This window comes from Paramisgurnus dabryanus, chromosome 11 (assembly GCF_030506205.2).
Source record: "Paramisgurnus dabryanus chromosome 11, PD_genome_1.1, whole genome shotgun sequence".
Taxonomy (NCBI): domain Eukaryota; kingdom Metazoa; phylum Chordata; class Actinopteri; order Cypriniformes; family Cobitidae; genus Paramisgurnus; species Paramisgurnus dabryanus.
In genome coordinates, this window is record NC_133347.1 from 14,649,268 (window position 1) to 14,669,787 (window position 20,520).

The following is a 20,520-nucleotide window of genomic DNA, read 5'->3' on the forward strand; positions in this document are numbered from 1 at the left end:
ACATGTAGAGCAGTTTCGATCCGACCTGTGTCTTACCCTGATCTCACCTCTTTTTTCCCCAATAATCCCTCGCTGTGTCCATCAATAAAAAGTGACAAAAGCCTGTAAATAAACACGAGAGAGTGAAAGTAAGAAAGACAGCTGGAGTGTAAACTGTCTATTTGTGACTATCTGAAGGACACGCACTGACCTTTTACACTCAAATAATCCATATCACTCTGACATCAGCGCTTCACACCACCTCACAACACTTTCTGCTTTCTGTCAGATTTTCACCTTTGTTATTTTTCTCCATCAGATTCTGACCTTTAGTATTGATGCTGAAAACACACCTTTGTATGGATTTCCTATTGCTACAGGTTTCCTTCTGTTGATCTATATAAGGAGGACCATAAATAACCAGCTTCACTCTTAAATCATATCCTGGTTCAGATAGTGACAGGGATTCAGCTGTGACCGTGTGAAAGACTCTTGTCCTAAAGTGTTAATTATACCACAGATCATAAAGGTTGAGCTGCATTGTGGAGTTAATGTAAAATGTTAAAGTGGTTTCCAAGGATCATATTAAATGTTTAATTATGTTTTGAAAAGAAATGGTCTGCCGGAAGGAATTGCTGCATAGACCACTTATTGTTATTTAAATTCAAACTTTTGAAAAAATGGCCACAATATGTACCCTAGCTATAAATGGGGCACTACCCTTTCAAAAGGTATGGGTCAATGACGTGACATTAATTAATTATTTTGTGTCCGTATGGTTCAATTAAATGTAAAAGGGTTACATTTTTTAAATAAATTGCATACATTCTCTTTTTTGAGGACCAAGTCTAAAATATAGGTTTTATTTCATTTTGAGAAAATATTTGGGGAATAATTGCAAGAATGTCAATGTGGTGTAACCGGTCTGTGTCAATTGGTGTAACTATAAAAATATATTTATGAAAAAAGTGGAATAAAATATAATCGTGTAGTTTAGTGTAATATGATTTTTTTGACATACATTTTGACATTTGTCAAAGATTATTTAGAAAACAGAGCGGTTTTCAGCATATGTCAGGACAAATATTACAAAAATGCATTAAAATTTACATTCAGAAATGACTAATAAAATTATATTTTAAAATGATTACGCTTACATGCCATTAAGGTCGATAAAATATTTGATATTTCTCATTCTTTGGCGCAATTGGCGGTTACACTTGACATTTTCAGGTCCATTCAGTCTTAACTTTCATAAAAATGCAACTGTTTTTTCATTGCTTAAAATTAACATAAATAAATATGTGCATTGAAATAAACCTGATGTGTTTTTAAAGATTTTTGAATTTCTCATCTTGCCAAACCATTTTTGTCACTGTCCCGTATACAGCTTTGCAGCTAAATAAATCATATTAGTACCACAGAGGTACATATTGGTCCCAAAGAGAGCTTATTAGTGCATTAAATATAGATTATTAGTATCTCAAAGGTACATATTGGTACTATATGTATACAGTACATATTTGTACCTAAATAGTACATAATAGGACCTTTTAAAGTGGTCATATGATTTTGCTAAAAAGAGCATTATGTATTTTGTGTATGTGGTGTAATGCAATGTGTTTACGTGGCTTATGGTTCAAAAAATCGTTCTGAAATGTGGTGTGCTCTTATTGGCTGGCTATCCAGTGCGTTGTGATTGGCCGAATACCTTAAGCGTGTGACGGAAATGTTATGTCCCTTACCAATACTACAGCGAGAATAAAAGTTCTGCCTTTTTTCTTTGCATACTGTATACATATAGGAGGTATTGTGCAAATCTTCCCACACTCTGACATAGATATGTGGGGCGTGTTTGAATGACGTTTCTTTCTGGGTTTGAGACATTAATATTTGGAACTTAACGGATATTCTATGTGCACAAACAACTTTTAACACTCCAAAGACAAAGGAAAACATGAAATCGCATCATATAAGCCCTTTAAAGGGTACTCCCCCAGTGACAGACATTTTTTGACAATTTTTTAGCTGATCTGACCGTAATAATCCTAGCATTCTGTATAATCCAAGGTTACAATGTCTTTTGGCTTCTATAGCTGACATTCGAAATTCGATCATTAAGACAAATGTCTTTCATATAAGTGCTTTGGTCCAACACTCTTGAGGTTTCTCGTCTCCACCAGAAGAGCTGTTGAGATTCCCAGTATAATGCAGATTAATGCACCAGCCCTGACTTTGTGCCTGGAGACATCAGCACTAATCGGAAAAACTTTGAGGTGGACTGGATAGGACGAACGAAGATAAAGCAGGATAAACAAAGCTTGATAATTAGCATTGTGCTGTGTCTCCACTTCCTGTTAATATTTGTGCTGAGTTGGAAAAAGGCCAGGTAAAAAAGGATATTGTTTTAATTCCTCCTCCTCAAGGTCTTTGAATAAATGCAATACCCTTGGGTTTTCTGAAACATTGAGTTTAGCCAAAAACACTGTTTACGCGATATGCGATCATGTTTGCGAATGTATACGGATGTGAATAATTACTGTCCACTGATCAGTGCTTAGGGAAGCATCAGTCACCGCAGGGTTTACATATGAATGACAGCCTTCCGACTGGTTGATCCGATCCCATACGAGCTGCTTTGGTGTATTACCACTTGCACCTGAGGATGGTTTATTTCTCTGTGTGGAAATATTTCATAAATATTCACAGACCTCGTTTTTCGATATCACATCCAGATCTTGTTTCTCATTTGGACCCAAACCTCATTCAGAGAGCGTATTCAGAGTTCACGCTGAAAGGGGAACGCCATTGAGATTCAGATATTGGATATTAGATGTGTCATAATGATATTTCACAGCGTTTTATGGTGGTGATCTGTACAAGTGTTGTACTTCCTTGTGCTGTTAAAATAGTTCTTCCATATATGTTTTTCGATCTGTTGAGGGGTTTTCAGTATGCTAATATCACTGATTGTAAACCTTTGATTAGTTTGTAGGGCTTTCTGTTTTGTAATGCAAGAGATGACTAAAACAAACTATAAAACAGTTTTATTGACCATTTCAAAATGCCAGTGTTTGAATCTGCCTGTATACAGTGGAGTCCAAAAATGAAAATGTTGGGAATTCTGACTGATGCTTGGTACTTAAATAATTATATTTATGGTAATTATACAGTACCATTGCAAAAACAACAACTGGTTTGTAGAGCACTATATCATATATTTTTCTTTGGGTAGTGTGAGTCAAACCATTTGTGATTCAGAGGGTTATTATTTCAAAGATGTGTCTCTGCGCTAAGCTTTGATGGCCATTGAACTCTTTATAGTCCAACCATCAAAATCAGTGGGTAATCACTGGCTTCATACTGTGTCTAGTGAATGCACTGTTCTCCAGTCAGTTACTCTGCAGGACAAGCACCTGCAATCCATGACTGTGCTGGACTTCCCACTGATTATAGAACAGAGTTCAAAGCACAAAGCATCCGCTGCCGCAGTGTCCCTGATTATTGTGGCGGATCTAGAGAAAGTATGTTTAGGCAGATGTGTCCAGTGGGCAGAGCTGAATGTCTGGCTGTTGAACAGGAGGTTGGCTGTCTGCCTGTCAGGTGAGAAAGAAAGCACAATGCCGAGCTGGAGATGGTAATTACAGCAACCTCTCACACAGTGGGCGAGAGCTATGCGTTTTGTACTGAAGTGTTTTAAAGCAGCAGCTGTGAGCCGCACCATAGTTTGGGGTGAATCTGAATCCGTCGGCTTTGTTAAGCCTAACTGTCAAGTACTCACATGTTGGTTTTAATGAAACGATAGTAGTCACCGCTGTCTCTCTCTTCTGCTCTCCATAGCACACAGATCCATTTCACAGTGGCCATTGATTTCACTGCTTCCAATGGTAAGGATTTAGTATTTGTATTCATGTTGATTTTTTTGCTGATTCCCAGATTCGTTCTTCTTCGTGTTGTTCAGAATCAGCACGGCACTTATAAAAGTCAAATTTAGTTAATTCTTACCTGTTTTTTCTCTCTCTATGTACACTTTAGGGAACCCTTCACAGTCCACCTCTCTGCACTACATGAACCCCTATCAGATGAACGCGTACGCCATGGCGTTGAAGGCCGTTGGAGAGATCATTCAGGACTATGATAGCGATAAGATGTTTCCCGCATTGGGCTTCGGAGCCAAACTTCCTCCTGATGGCAGGGTTTCCCATGAATTTCCCCTGGTACGTGTTCCTAGATATGATAGATTATGTGGATTTCATAGTCAGCTGGCAAATATTCAGAGTTGATTCTGCTTAGCTCCTGTGTTTTCACCATGCAATGTTATTCAGATGCTTGGGCAAGAATGAATAGTGTTGAAAAGTGAATAGTGTTGTGTTTGTCAATTTGCAAGCCATCTTGAGCCATGGTACAAAACAAGCGATTGGTTTTTAACATAGCATAACATTTTCGCTATGAAATAATTCACTAGTGATGATTACTATGATAGTGATGATATGTTTATATGAACAGAAATTGTACATTTATTTTTTTAATCAATAACTGGGACCAATTTAAAACTTATTATAATTAAAATAAAGCGAAAAACAAACAGTACTGTAATTACATCAATTTTTTAAAGAAAAATATGTGGGACAGCCTTCCGATCTCTCTGATGAAGCCAATACGGAAGTGATATAAAATGCAATTCATCGACTGGCCGCTTGAGGCTGGCTCCAAAAGGGAGTCAATTCCCATAGACCTCCATGGTAAAATGGCCAACTTTACAGTAGAAAATAATGTGTTTACAGCCTGGTCTATATAGCTAATTTTGCCCTTCATGACAACTGTGAGGGGGTGCATTTTTTTTGTTCTGCATAATTAAGGGCGTGGCCACTGCTGTCACTAGAGTCAAGCTAGGTGGGCGTGGTTTCAGCAACCAGTCACCTTAGCTTCCCCCAGCCTTTACCCATTTTCGGATATCCGCGAGTAACTGTGCTTTCACACCCCCAGCGGCGAGAGCGTCAATAAAAGCTCTGGGCTGGCTGCCCTGCAAACGACGCTATAGAAAAGGTGTAGTGGACGCTCTGACGCTCGAATGCGTTCTCTGAACTCCTCTCAAGCAGAGGTTTCCACCTTCACTGTAAAACCTAAAAGTGAACTCAACTCAAACCATTTAAGTAAACCAGTTGCATTAGTTTTAAAACACATACATTTGAGTACTGTGAACTTAAACAAATTGAGTCATATGCAGTTATGCACTTATATTTAAGTTCACACTACTTAAATATAAGTGCATAGTTGCACATGACTCAAGTTCACAGTACTTAAATGTATGTGTTTTAAATCTTAAATGGTGTAATGCAACCAGTTTACTTAAATGGTTTGAGTTAAGTTAACTGTTAGGTTTTACAGTGTTCCGATTGGTTGCCACCAAACGGTTCCGCCTTCTGATTGGTTGCCGCTGAACTGCATCATAGCACATTACCGTAAAGTTAAGCTGATTTAAACTCTCCTCGACGCTCACACCGTACATGACGTGCCGCACCGCTGCTCGCCGCCAGCTCTCATTGGCCCTGTCTCAAATGGCGCACTTCATGTGGACTTTCGATCTCGTGGCCTTAAATTGCGCGTGCTCACTTATTTCCTATTTCCGGTGTGACGCTCTGTCTGTCCCAAAATACGACTCCGGTGCACCCACGTGGACTCGCATCAAGGGTCCCTAAAGTCTGGACTACATGATGTCATCCAAGTGTGGACTCTGAGGAGGACCACAAGTCCGGAGTGTGCCATTCGGGACAGGGCCATTGAAAATGAATGACTTCCGGCACTTTGACGCTCTCAGACACCGCCTACTTTAAGCTTCAAAAATGATCTTCAGAAACCTATGGGTGACGTCACAGACACTACATCCATCTATTTTTACAGTCTATGGAAAAATATGTCTACATTCTGACAGAAAGAAGAGATTTAATGAAAAAGATCCCTACTTTGTAAAATTATTTTATAGTTTAATTCAGTGGTTCTCAAACTGGGGTCCGGGGCCCCCAGGGGGGCCGTGAGATGGTGCCATGGGGGCCCCAGTTTTATGACATTTTATAAAATACATTCATTTATCATGAATTCTGTGTAATTAAACCTAAAAACAATAAGGCTACTAACCAACAGCACATCTTTGTATAACTTAATATGTTTTGTTTAATTAAAATGTTAAATTTTAGAACAGTTTTTTGTCATAAATTTTCTTTGGGGGGCCGCGAAGGAATGCACCGTACACAAGGGGGGCTGCATGCGGAAAAAGTTTGAGAACCACTGGTTTAATTTATATACGCATCTTATACAGGTACTCAAGTGCCAGTGTTGTGTTTGCTAATATTCATTTGGTTGTTTGTGTATATGTTTATGCTATTTTAATCAGTAATGCATGGGTACATTTTGATGTAATGTGTAAATAAAGCTCTCATTGCACTCATTATCATTGCCCAAGCAATCCTGATGTGCTTGTGCCAAAGCTTCATCTTAGCAGCATGTTTTCACTGTTAATTAGTTTTTCCTCACAAAATTTCTCTCTCTTTTCCTCCTTTCCACCTCTTAACTTCTCTGTTTTTACACTGAAGTTATTTTATGCTTGGCCTAGCTAACACCAGACCAGTCTCATCGCGTGGTCTGGGACCCATATGCTGGTTTACGAATGCCCAGAGCCGTTTATTGGGCGCTACGAATGTCTATCAAATGCGTCTGTACGTAGCTCATAGCCAATCGTTTCAATTATACCAGATGACGTATGTCGAGCGACATGAATTCAAACGCAAACAACTTTTATCGGTACGTGTGCACACAGACGAAAGCCATGCAACTAAACCAGTAGCTGTGTATTGATATTGAAAAGCAACACAACTTAGTGGCACTGAGACAACCGCAGTACATAATGACAATATGATAAAAAAAATACCACTTACCATTTATAAGTTAATTGTACTTCGTCGACACGATGCCTAGCAGGTTGGTCCTATAAAACTCTGTGTCTGTCATGTCTTGCCATGTCAAACATCCTTCTTGGATATGAAATTGTTTAAGACCAAAAGTTGCTCTTTTTTTTAAAATAAACTTGCATTCAAAACTACTTAGAACACTATCTAAGGCTGCATTGAAAAGTAACTTCGCGTCTGCTCCCACGTTGGATAAACAAAACTGCTTCGGTGTGTCGCATAGACGTCGTCATCGTCTTGCTGCCCCCTCCCCGTTCTGTGATTGGTTCCCTATTTCAGGGGCAAAAAAGGTCCATAGTTTCCATGCTAGACTTGCAGTGTGAATAAATTTGCGCGCAAGGCAGCATGGGGAAACCCAGGCTATTTTATGCGGGAAAATTTACTCCAAGTTTTGATTCATTACTTCTGAGGCCGTAAAGGAATTGCTAGATAAAGTATTCAGAATTTAGATTTTTGAATCGATAAGACACGCCTCTTTGAATTACTCATGCATATACTAATGTGTTACATCATAAGTTAACATTTTCTTATCCCTGTGTCACATGATAAAGCATAGAGCCATATCACACGCCTTCTTCAGTAATATAGCTGTTATATACAATGTGAGAAAAAAAGGCACAAAACTACATTTTCTGCCAATGGGGTGGTACCTAAGGTTCCGTTTTGTACCTTTACAGGTATACTAAACATAATACAATGTTGTACCTTTTGGGGTACAATACTATAGCCTGGTCCAACCAGACTCTCGTACATTCATTTCATTTGTACAGAGAGTCTGGCCACGCTCCATTGCAAAGCTTTACTTCTGTTAAGGAGAGTCCTCTGTTGAAGTGTAAAACTACTGGATCTGCCCAGAGTCACTCAGGATCTGCCATAGGCGATCGCTAACGTGTGGTCGTGACGTATATCATGCACCGAAACCGTATGGTCACACTACTGGGTCAGAATAATCAGACAAACAAAACGTAGCAAACCTGGTTCTTGCTCCGGCTTTAACTTCTGTATATTCGGCAGTTTTGCAACAACGGACCAAATAGCTTTTCTCACGTCTTTCTCCGCTGCCATTACTGAACTACAACTCAAACTGACGCACGACCTCAACGTCATCGTTGTTAGCCACCCCCCTCTGTTCGCTCATTGGTCCTGCAGATTTTTGCAGGAGAAAACAAAACTCTACAGAGCAGTCCCAGACGTAGTACTGAAGCGAAATGAAAATTAAGCGGAAGCACGTAGGGGGGCGGAGCCAGGCTAACAATACTGCACTGTGAGGATCTATTTTGTGCCTTTTAATGTAAAGTTAACTGTTTTGTACCCCTAAAAAAGATTTTTATGTATAATATTTTACCCCAAAAGGAATAACACTTCAATGTGTTGTATAACCTTAAAGATACAAAAATGAATATTTGAGAGTACCACCCCAGCGACAGAAAATGTGCAGTTTAGTACCATTTATTCTGACATTGTATAGGATAAATACCCTGAAACATGTAAAGTGTTTTGATAAGACCAAATGAGCACACTTAATTGAACACTTGATTGAGTATTGATTGATCTGTAATGTTCCCTTTGAAGAATGGCAATGTAGATAATCCGTACTGCAATGGGATGGAGGGCATCCTTGAGGCTTATCACCAGAGTCTGAAGACCGTCCAGCTATACGGACCCACCAATTTTGCTCCTGTTATAAACCATGTAGCAAGGTGAGAAACACGCGAAAGCACTCACAAACGCATGCTACTCACATCAGCACTGGGACAGCAAAAAATATCATTGGTTAAAACAGCATGCAGCAATCGGATAAAAGAAAACTGTCATGTAAAGGCCTGCTCAAAAGAGAGAAAACAATTAACCTGACAGACTTTCTTCTGGCGGTGGGGTTGCAGCTTTAGTAAAACAAAATGTATCTTGAGTAACATTTGTGTTTTCCCACTTGTTTCTGATAGGTTAAACCTTCACATGTTAAAAAATACAACTCTGTAAGATTTAAGAAATGTCATTAATTCAAAATCTTTAAGTTTAACAGTTAAAAAGTGATGCAAGTCGTGTGCTGTTTTTTTAGGCTAAATGCGTGTAATTGTATTGAATGAATATTTCCTGCCAGTATTGTGGACCTCTGATGGCCCAGATCTTCTGTTAATAACTTCTGGAAACTCTTTTGCATCACAAAGAACATTATGAGATTTTGATGAAGACAGAAGAGCTGTGTCAATAGCTTAGGGATATCCCAAAGCAAATATATGTATAAGACTCAGCTCCTGAATTCTGAGTGTTCAATCATTTATACTGTATCATTATTCATCCACAATGTTTAAATGCAAACAATCAAAGTGGTTTTTGAGTTTAGGTGATTGTAATATTAAACATATTAGTGTCTGCTGATGTTTGTGACAAATGCAAATATAAAACAGCTCTACACACAACTCTGTTTGTGTGTTTACAGGTATGCTGCTGCTGTACAGGATGGCTCTCAATACTTTGTGCTCCTCATCATCACAGACGGTGTGATATCAGACATGGCTCATACCAAAGAAGCCATTGTCAATGTGAGATATCCTAAGACCATCCTTTGTGGACTGTCTCTCTTTCTTTCTTTCTTTCTTTCTTTCTTTCTTTCTTTCTTTCTTTCTTTCTTTCTTTCTTTCTTTCTCTCTCTCTCTCTCTATCTTTGTCTCCTTAATGCAATTTATCTCTGTGTCCGAAATCGCATACAATGAAATATGGTTAGTGTGAATGAAATACTGATATCTGATATACTATATCCACCATGTTTATGCATCATGTGACATACGTCGTCATAACAACAAGTGAGCCGTGGATGATTTCAAGCGCAATTTAACCACAAGAAAGAGTGTTTTTCTTATTTACATTTTGAATATGATGACGCCTCTCCTTCTTCTTTGTTTTGTGACTCACCAGCCGAGAGCTCAAAGAATAGTAAAATGTCTGCCGAATGCACACTTTAAAATCTTGATGGAAGTAGTAGGTCATCCGGGTACTTTTCACCTGCGGTTTTTCGAAAACTATGAATTCGGACATACTACTCCCTTCGCCTACAGCTTTTTGCCTACTATATAGTATAGAAGTAGGCGATTTCAGATCCAGCGTATGTTTAAAATTTTAAAATCTAGTGCTTCATGACATCGCAAATGACATGCCAAGCAAGCAATACTCTTCAACTAACGGGATCCATCTATCAACGTTGCCGTGGTTACCCAGCAGACTGGATTTAAAGGGAATTTGCGACTGTTTAGTCACATTATTAGAACAGCCACACCTTCCTTTTAAGATCTTGCCTGCTGCTCTGTATCTTCTCGCCTGCTTCTTCACCTCCTACCTGTGATTCTGAAGATCCTGCGTTTGAAGTAACATGCACTATAAACTTGCACTGGTTAAATTTCTTCTCCTTCTGATGTGGGTTCATGTACTTTGACAGCAAACATTTTGCGAATTTCCACAGCACCACAGTTTCACAGTTATTACTTGGACTGCTGTGAACATTCATCTTTTTGCTGTTGATCTTTTCAAACTGATTTGAAGAGTAAGACTTTCATTGTCCAGTTCTTTGCACTCTCAGCAAATTCACTTCTTCAATGTTCAGAGGTAGCGATTGTCTTATTTTCCCCGTGGTAAGGTATATCCGAGTGAAACAGCTTCTGATATGAAAAAAGGTAGGGCTGGACTTCAATTCGTCCATCAAGAATTGATTTGGATCGCTTGAAGTTGGGTCATGTTGCTATTTGCTAAGCGCTGTGATCTTTTCCCGGACCCTGCACACCTGCCTTTTATTTGTTTTAAAATGCTGCATTTAATGCAATAGTTCATCATACTATTAAGCTTCTGTCATTATTTACCCACTCAAAATAGAGGTTCAAAAGCTGTCACAGGCGCAGTACCCTTTCAAAAAGTACTTTCCCTTTGTACCTAAAGCATACATATTAGGACATTTTTAAAGGGTACCATCCCAATGGCCGCTTTTGTACCATTTTCCTGACAGCGCAGATAAATAAATAAAAATATGATTAAAAAAACAAACAAAAAACGGTAACACTTTATAATGAGGTTGTATTTGTTAACAATTAGTTAATGCATTAGCTAACATGAACTATCAATGAACAATACTTTTACAGCATTTATACATCTTTGTTCATGTTGATTTCGCCATTTACATTTATAAAATCATGCATCGTAACTGTTAAGTAAGGAATAATTGACGACGGGCCATTGAATTATAAGAAAATAATGCACACCCAAGGTTCGCGGAGTGCCGTTACACCGCGGGTTTGACCGGAATCAATTATTCCTCTTATACCACGGTTACCACAAACATTGCTCTGGTGCCTATTTTTAAGACATTTGACAAGTTAGGTGTGCGGTTATCAGAAATTAATGCATACTTATGGAACATTTCTCAGCGAATCAGAATACAACATTCAACAGACTCGTGGTATAACATTCAGGGTCTTAAAAAAGGGGGTCTTAAAAAGTCTTAAAAAGTCTAAAATTCAGAAAGTTAAATTTAAGGCCATAAAAAGTCTTAAAAACGGACATATTTTCATCCTAGGTCTTAAATTTAATTAACCCAAGTCTTAAATTTCTTTCCTCTGTTTATTCCCGAAAAGCATTATCCGCAAAAAAATAAAATCGTATTTTAAAATGCTGTAGAACTAATCAGTGACGGAGGAAGAAAGTGTTTGATGGGCGGGCCTCTAAAAAGAAAAGTTCTGCACTTTGCGCGTCACTGAATCGCATTTCAAACCAGTTTTTAATCATTATTTTTTTAAAGAGGATACAAATGTAGGCTATTATAATCCATGCAATTCATGCCATAAGCTATATTTCAGGTGTTGTGATTTGACTGTATATATACTGTTAGGTTTGGCGAGAAACAAACCTTAAATGCAGTTTTGTAAAAGCAAAAATCTTTTCAGTGTTGATTCAACCAACTAGCCCGATGCTTATCTGAGCATTTGCCAAGAGGAACAAACATCTATTTGATGCAAAATTCATCAGTTTATTGGAAAAAAGTATGTTTTAAAAGTATGTTCCATGATGTTTTCTTTTTTTAACACAATGTTGGTATACCTTAGCCTACGTTATTTGGCAATAGACATGATCTATTTCGAAACAGCCTTGTTAGCAACACACAACAAACCACGGACAGCCTTTTAATGGTTAATTTCATTTTCATTTAATTATTGTGAAATTAGAGAGGTGAATAAATGCGATGGCGGTATAGTGCATATTTATGCATATAACGTATGGGTGGAAAAATGTTAAACATGTTAACAAGGCACATATCAGCAGCTGACCATACTGATCTTTCCATATTAGTGGATTTTATTTGTCAAAAAAAAAATTGATATAATAAAAATAAAAAATATAATGTTTTGAGAATTTCTGAGATCATTGTGTCGCGTTGGTCTTAAATTTCACTCATAATGGTCTTAAAAAGGTCTTAAAAAGTCTTACATTTTACTTGGTGAAACCTGCAGCAACCCTGAACATTAATTAATGCATAATGATTTAATATAACTAACACACATAGTAGCTACTTAAAGTCGCAATGAAATAAAAAAACTGTCATTTGTTTAGAAATATTGTGGTATTTTTTTTACAAATGACTTATCTGTGAGCTTCATTATTTTGTAAAAATGAAGGTGTCCTCATAATCTGAAATCCAAAGAACAAATCTTTCCCCTCCTCAAAACGATCTCTCTTTATGGGTTGGTTCCCAGAAAAGATTGGCACGATTAGCAAATAGCAACATGACCCAATTTCAAATTATACTATCAGATCTCAATGGACAAATTTAAGTCCAGCCCTACCTTTTATTATTTCAAAAGCCATTTTACTCTATACAGTATCACCACAAGGAAAATAAGAAAATTGCTACTTCCGACTCATGGGACCACATGACAGTCTTCCATAACCTCCCAATAGTTTTGTGTATGGAGCAAATATAAAATTAATTCTTGTTGCTGATGATGAAAAATGTGAATGATGACAGAATTTCTCATATTTGGGTGAACCGGATCTTTAATGTGGTTCTAATGACTGAATAAAATTTTTATCCTTGCTGATACCATAATGTATGCTAATGTAAGCTGTGACTGATAATCTAAGAATACACTTAAGCCAGACAAGAGGGTATTTGCCTTAGTGGACAAGTGAACATTCACATTTTATTATAGGCTAAATGTGTCGCATCACATAATTCACACCAATCTGCACTTATTGTTGGAAGGAAAAGAGGGAAAAGCGAGAGATTGACTCTCGTTTGAAGGAAAGGGCTTAAGGAAATGGAGCAATAAATGCATGCAGTCTGCTTGTGTGAAATGTGTTTGTTTAGTCTCGTCTTCCCAGCTTTATTTCTTTCAACACATGACCGCCTCGGTCCCACTTGAGCATTATGGGGAATGCTGACCTACTTCCAACCCCCATAAACATGTTTTTGTAATCTCTGCCCATTGGCACTGAGAATGCTGTGTGAAGAATGTGTTTTTTTCTGAAGGATTCTGCATGAGTGGCATTCAGGGCCCATCCTCAAAGTCTGTCCTTTGGTCTCCTACACATTTGGTCTTCTCAGTGTTACTTGAAGACTTTGTTTGTTGTGTGTGTTTGGCTCTTTTTCATCTCATGTGATGTGTTTGTGTGTGTATGCGTGCATGCCTGTGGTCCCTTTGTGAAAATTTCAGTTCTAACTCCATTACAAACTAACAGCATCAATGTGACTGACGGTGTGTGCCTGGCCAGCTTTATTTGACAAATTATTCATTCCTTTCAACTGGCTTTCCTGGTCCCTCCAAGAAGAAAAGCACTCCCAGGAGCATTTAATGGAACTTGCAGTATATATTTGATACATTAAAAATGTATTTCATTATAAGTTTCAAAGAATAGATTTTCTAGAGGAATCATAATCCCTGCTTCCATACTGTATGTTCTTATGTAACCTATTGTTTTATGCCTGCTCTGCTGGGATTTTGTGTATATGGATTTTATATGCGACATTTTATTTGCAACCCCATTGGGAAGTCAATTTGGGGAGGAAGTGAGTTTATGTTTCTCTGAATATCCTGTGGTTTCTTGTTATCCAGTGTCAATAGTAAGTCTCCTCAAAGCCAACTGAATACTATCCCGATAAAGGGGATTGACCTGTCAGTCAGGCATCATATCAGGAATATTGACAACCAGCATAGAGAGAGAACAATGATCCAGAAGAGTCTGAATAATGCATAGCATTTTTTTAAACGGGGCTGGTTTGACATGTTCCAAAAGAAAGAGCTTTCTGTCTTTAGCTTTACATGTATACTTTTATTGTGGATATAGATGTTATTTACTTAATACTCTGTAAGGATCTAATAGAAACATGCTTATGCAAAAAAGGCATCAGGATCATGAGTGCTTATTGGCTAAATGTCTCTCTCTGTTTCTGTCAGGCGGCTATGCTACCCATGTCCATCATTATTGTTGGAGTTGGCCAGGCGGAGTTTGATGGTAAGACCTGATTTAAAAAATATATTTTTGCATAAGCACGTCCACTTTAGTTTCAAGCCAGAATACATCAATGCTAGTTAACGTTTTGCACTCATAGAGTTTCTGGATAAAAAGTCAACTAATTGGGAAGGTTTAAGGTCTTGGGTTGATAAACAGATGTCAGGTAGTAAGATCTTCACGGAGGACACAGCTGTTGAATATAATTAGCACGGCCCACCATCTGCTATTAGGATTAATTTATGGTCTTTCGTAATGATGATCTCCTTTATAGCCATGGTCGAACTGGATGGTGATGACGTAAGAGTATCGTCCAGGGGAAAGCTGGCGGAAAGGGACATAGTACAGGTAAATGGTTTTCAAAATTACTACATGGATACTATCAGTCAACATGTGTTTTTATAACCTAAGAAATGTCAAAGTAATAAATATATGAAGAAGGTTCTTGAAGAAATTTTGGTGACCTAGATTTACAAGCATCTCGGATTTAGAGCACATCACACATGGTTAAAGGGACATTCCTTTTTTTCCAGCTCCCCTAGAGTTAAACATTTGATTTTTACTGTTTTGGAATCCATTCAGTCCATCTCCGGGTCTGGCGCTAGCACTTTTAGCATAGCTTAGCACAATTCATTGAATCTTAATAGACCATTAGCATCGCGCTAAAAATAACCAAAGAGTTTTGATATTTTTCCTACTGTATGTAAAACTTATCTCTTCTGTGGTTACATTGTGTACTAAGACCGACAGAAAATTAAAGTTGTGATTTTCTAGGTAGATATGGCTAGGAACTATACTCTCTAACTGGCGTAATAATCAAGGACTTTGCTGATGTAACATGGCTGCACCAGGCGTAGTGATATTACACACTGCCTGAAAATAGTCCCCTGCTAATCAGATTCAATAGTTTATGCTAAGCTATGCTAAAAGTGCTAGCGCCAGGATTCCAAAACAGTAAGAATCAAATGTTTAACTATAGGGGAGCTGGAAAATTAGCATTTTTTTTTTTCAAATAAAGTGGAATGTCCCTTTAAAGGGTTTGCTGTACTGAATATAAATAAATACAATATTGTAGTGTATTTGTGTTAAGCAACCAGGTATTTGTAACATTGTTTACAAGGACACAAAAATCAATCTGTAGATACTTAGAGAAATCACGAACAATTACTGACAACTTTTAAATCTTGGCTGCAGTTTGTACCATTCAGAGACTACATGGACCGGACGGGTAACCATGTTCTGAGCATGGCACGACTCGCCAAGGATGTCCTGGCTGAGATCCCGGATCAGTTAATCTTATACATGAAATCAAGGGGCATCAAACCCAACCAGACACCACCGGACTACAGCCCTCCTGTCCTTAGCCCATCACCCACCATATGAGTTTATCCTGTCTGCTCCAGACTGCAAAATACAAGGAAAAACTGCTTATGTTACCTTCAATTTGGATCTTTTACAAAGACAACACAACTAATTTGGTACGAGTTTACCGGCTGAAGAGGGGATGGTTCGGAATTTGCACACTGAAGAAATGAAAAACTTTATATATCTGTGTTCTGGCATTTTGACAGAAAAATATGATGTCAATAGGCGTTTTTCTCAAAATTTGCCAACATTATAAAGAGATTTATACTTGTTAATTTTATGTAATCTACTGTAATTCAGATCAAGTGTGAATGGGGAAGATCATTATAAACAAACACCAATTCTAAGATCATTTAGCATCTGCAACTAAACTAAAGGTAGTTTTTGTGTGTCGCATGTCAGGACCATACAGTATCTTTATTAAGAGAGTGTTATATAAGAGATTGTAATAATTTCTATGTAAGTATTTTATAGTCATTAAAGTGAGGTAAAGATTATTAGAAATACTATAAGTATAATAAAAATAAGTCATCTTAAGTGCTTGCTTGAAAAATAGTATCTGTATAGGTGATCCATCATGTAGTGATCTGGTTTGGTTTTAGAAATTGTAGATAGTTTGTGTTAAGGTGTTTTATTTTTCCACAGGGATTTTTTTTATTATTTTTTAGTACAAAAAGAATTCCCATTGCAGTTTCCCATTTATAGCTTTTTACATCTGTGCTTAGATTTTCTATTGTAAAGCAAAAAATCCAGGGTAAACCTATTGTACATTACATTACTACATTGTATTAATTGTACTTGCATATTATAGGTAAAATCGCTTGAGGAGAAAAAGTTAAAGCCGTTTACAAAAATTTTTTTTTTTGGACATGAGTCTAAAGAGAAGCACAAATATTTTCTTAATGCTGTAAAATTTGTAAACCATATGAATCAGACACTGTACACTTTCAGCTCTCAAAAACCATTGGGATTTGTAAATACAATAATAGAGCCCTCAATTCCTTAACACTCTGGAGCCAGTATACAGTATCTAAATATTTCACAGCAGATCTTCAGACACTCAAAACCCATCAGGGAGATGGTGGGAAAGGCCTTGCAGCTAACTGGCATAGATGAGATGAGATGAGACAGACTGTTGTTTTTTCTTAAAGCACCAACTGAAGTGCTACAAGTGACTCACCTGATGCCCATGTCCAGCCATGCTGAACCTTTAGCTACTCATTCTCTGGATTCTTGCTGACTTTTAAACACATTTTTAATTATTTACTATGACAGGGTTTCAAAAGATATAACTCTAACAGTGTGCAAAAAAATAATGCAATTTAAAAAAAATCTAGCTTTGGATAATCATACAAGCATCAATACAGCCTATTAGGTTTACTGGCTTTATGTATGTTTACTTAAAGAATTGTTTACCTTTGGTGATTACTACTGTATGGTTAACAAGGATAAATTAGCAAACGTTTCCATAACGTCTTATTTAAACTTAAAGAAAAACACAATTTTTCAATATTTTACTATGTTTTTACCTCAACTTAGACGAATTAATAGATACCTATAGTTATTCAATGTGTGCACTTAATCTTTGTAGAGCGCGTTGTGAATGTGTTAGCATTTAGCCTAGCCCCATTCATTCCTTAGGATCCAAACAGGGATGAATTTAGAAGATACTGTACCAAACACATCCATGTTTTCCGTATTTAAAGACTGTTACATGAGTAGTTATACGAGTAAGTATGATGGCACAAAATAAAACGTGGCAATTTTTTAAGCATATAAAAAATGAGAACTATATTGTATGGCGGAAGAGCACTTTGCAGCACTCCTACCTCGGGCGTAGTAATATTGATGGAAGTTTGAGCGAAAGGGGGGGTAGTTGGGAGTGAAGATTTTATTGCTCACCAAGGTCAAAGTGCTGCAAACGAAGTGCTCTTTCGCCATACAAAATAGTTCAAATTTTTTATCTGCTTAAATAATCGCCACATTTTATTTTGTGCCACCATACTTACTCGTATAACTACTCAAGTAACAGTCTTTAAACATGGAAAAAAGGAAGTGTTTGGTGGCTTCTAAATTCATCCCTATTTGGATCCTAAGGAATGAATGGGGCTAGGCTAAATGCTAGCACATTCATGACGTGCTGTAAAAAGATTAACTGCACGCATTTAAAAAAGATAGGTATGTATTCATTTGTCTAAGTTGAGGTAAGAACATAGTAAAATATTGAAAAACGGTGGTGTTTTCCTTTAAAGCTGTGCCGTGATATATATATTTTTTTCAGTTTTACCCTAAAAAGCACGCATTCCGCTATACTTTAAAACTAAAACTTTTAAACATAAATTTTTTTACCTACACACTGTAAAAATGCAGCATGTTAAAACAACTTGGTTTTGCAAGTCAATTTAACCTACTATTTTAAGTTTTAACCTGTGATAATTTGACATAACTTATAAAAACAAGTTGAAATTGTTTAATTTAATTTTTTATATAAAATATATGTTGATTTGACAAAAATGCTGTATTTGTTTTAGAGTGTATAATGGAAAAAGGGTTTGCAGTCGAGATTTGTGGTATTGTATCTCATGGCAAGGTGGCTTATTCATATTAATTTGTACAACTACATGCATATATTTTTGTACGATTTGCTTTTGCCCCAGTGATGTTGGGGTTAAGTGGTGGTTTAAGGGTTTTGTTATTATTTTTTTATGATAATCGTATGTTTTCATATGATTCACTTTGTACGAATTCATACGAATTAGCCAATACTTACGAATTCTCATGAGATCAGGCTGTTTTAACCACAGACACATTTTAATTTTTTACAGCAGGGCCAACACTTACTGTGTTTACCCAGTTTTCTTTATCTTCTAATTAAATGTTTGGCTTTTTGTCATAACAAGTCTTAACAATGTTTTAGTACAGCTTAATAGAAACTAGATTCTATTGGACTAAATTCTTAATGGATAAAATGAAAAGGCAATTAAAAAATCTCTAAGGTTTACTACTACTGCAACTCCAAGTTTTCTAGAGGTTTGATAACAAAGTTTTTACGAAACATTAATTTGAAGCATTTTAACCCAACTTAATGACTATGCTTTTTTTGTGGAGGATGACGAAAATTAGACGGTGTGCTTTCTTTTAACCCAGTGATTAACACATGCCTGTGGCTGAGTTACGGGAAATGAAGTGAAGTGATCCATCAGTCACTTAGGAAGTGAGATTACGTTTGACAGAGGGAGTGCTGGGTAAAGTGTTTGTTTGCATGTGTTAACAGTGTATTGATTTTAAAGGGTTATTTACTCTTCGGTGGAAATTGTAACTGATAGTCCAGACACTGGGATATTACTTTTTTGTTGTTGTTTTCAATGGGCTTTTAATTATAATAATTTGGTTACAGAATTTCTACTTGCATACATGTAACCTTTCTAAAGTCCTATTCAACATTCATGAAACATTTCTGCTATGCGACTTGTAAACCTAGAGAACACATTACACACGCAACTCATGTATACATCTATCTGTATCCAGAGAATGTTCACTGTAAAAAATGCAGCATTTTTGTCAAATCAACATATATTTTTATGCTATTTTAACTTTAAAAAATCAACTTGTTTTATAAGTTATGTCAACTACAGGTCAAAACTTAAAATAGTAGGTTGAATTGACTTGCAAAACAAAGTTGTTTCAACATTTTTGCATTTTTTTACAGTGTGGGTTAATTTTATGGCATGGTGTAAATTTTTACACTATAATAAGCCAGTGAATGATGTAGTAGTTCACAACATGATTACAAATTAAGTAGTTAAAGTAGTTAAATGAGGACTTAATAGTTATCCAAAATATGTACATTTGTTAAAGATGTGGCCCTTGTCCAGTGCCAATCCTGGTTTCCTCTGTGAGATATGCATGATTGTGCCAAAATGGCTGACAGGTTCAGTAAACTGTCCTTCATCTCTGTTTCTCTGTGTTAAATCTTTGCTGCTCGTCTCATTTTAACTTTAATACAAAGCATGATGGATCCCATTCTTGCTGGATTTCCTATGCTTCTCTCCCTTTTCTCTTCTTCTTCTTTACCTTTTTTCTCAGTCGATATATGCATGGTGAGCTGTTTCCAGTCCGGACAGAGAACATTGCTATTGTCATTTCCGTGGTGTGTGAAATTTGTAATGGATTGCCTTAAAAGTGACAATGAATAAAACAATGACAACATTTTTCGAGAAGATTGGAGAGAGATTATTTTTTTCTATGCAAGAGTTTCATCCTCATGAATAATTCAACGGGTACTAACTGTTACAGTCTATTACGTGCCGATGCAGACTTTAATGGGAGAGCAGAGAGATTTGCTCATTAATTCGTGTTAGATGCTTTGGTTGGCCCCTCCAGAGACAGGTGGGCATTTACATAAGTCTATTCACTGTACGTCCTTAGGGCTTGTCACATCCATTTTGAGTGATTAGTCACTCTATTATCTCTCGTTCGCAATGTTTAGCTGAGGTACATGGGTGTAGTTTAATGCTTTTCGAACAGCAGAACTAACTATAAAAGTCATTAGGTAGTTTTCTTGCATGCTGATACTGCAGATGTTGTATTGTCTGGAGAGTCTGTGCCGTATTCACTGTTTACTTGCGTGGAAAATGATAAATGATGGTATTTGAGTGTTTATGTGCGGTCCTGTGTTCCAATATGGGTAGCTGTGGTGCACAAAGAAAAGTCCATTTTAGAA

The 20,520-nt window shown here is 37.0% G+C and overlaps 1 protein-coding gene across 3 annotated transcripts in view; it reads left to right on the forward strand.

The window, feature by feature from the left end:
• cpne5a (copine Va) overlaps positions 1-17,346 on the forward strand; it is an 84,754-nt gene extending 67,408 nt beyond the window's left edge. For 2 of the 3 annotated variants that reach the window (XM_065246991.2, XM_065246992.2), the window contains 7 exons: positions 3,820-3,866; positions 4,015-4,196; positions 8,514-8,641; positions 9,382-9,484; positions 14,378-14,435; positions 14,707-14,780; positions 15,627-17,346. In XM_065246991.2, the coding sequence (XP_065103063.1) occupies positions 3,820-3,866; positions 4,015-4,196; positions 8,514-8,641; positions 9,382-9,484; positions 14,378-14,435; positions 14,707-14,780; positions 15,627-15,815 (781 nt within the window). In that variant the 3' untranslated portion in view covers positions 15,816-17,346. The remainder of the gene's footprint in view (positions 1-3,819; positions 3,867-4,014; positions 4,197-8,513; positions 8,642-9,381; positions 9,485-14,377; positions 14,436-14,706; positions 14,781-15,626) is intronic. The other variant, XM_065246993.2, reaches the window with a different exon arrangement.
• The last annotated feature ends 3,174 nt before the right edge of the window (positions 17,347-20,520 follow it).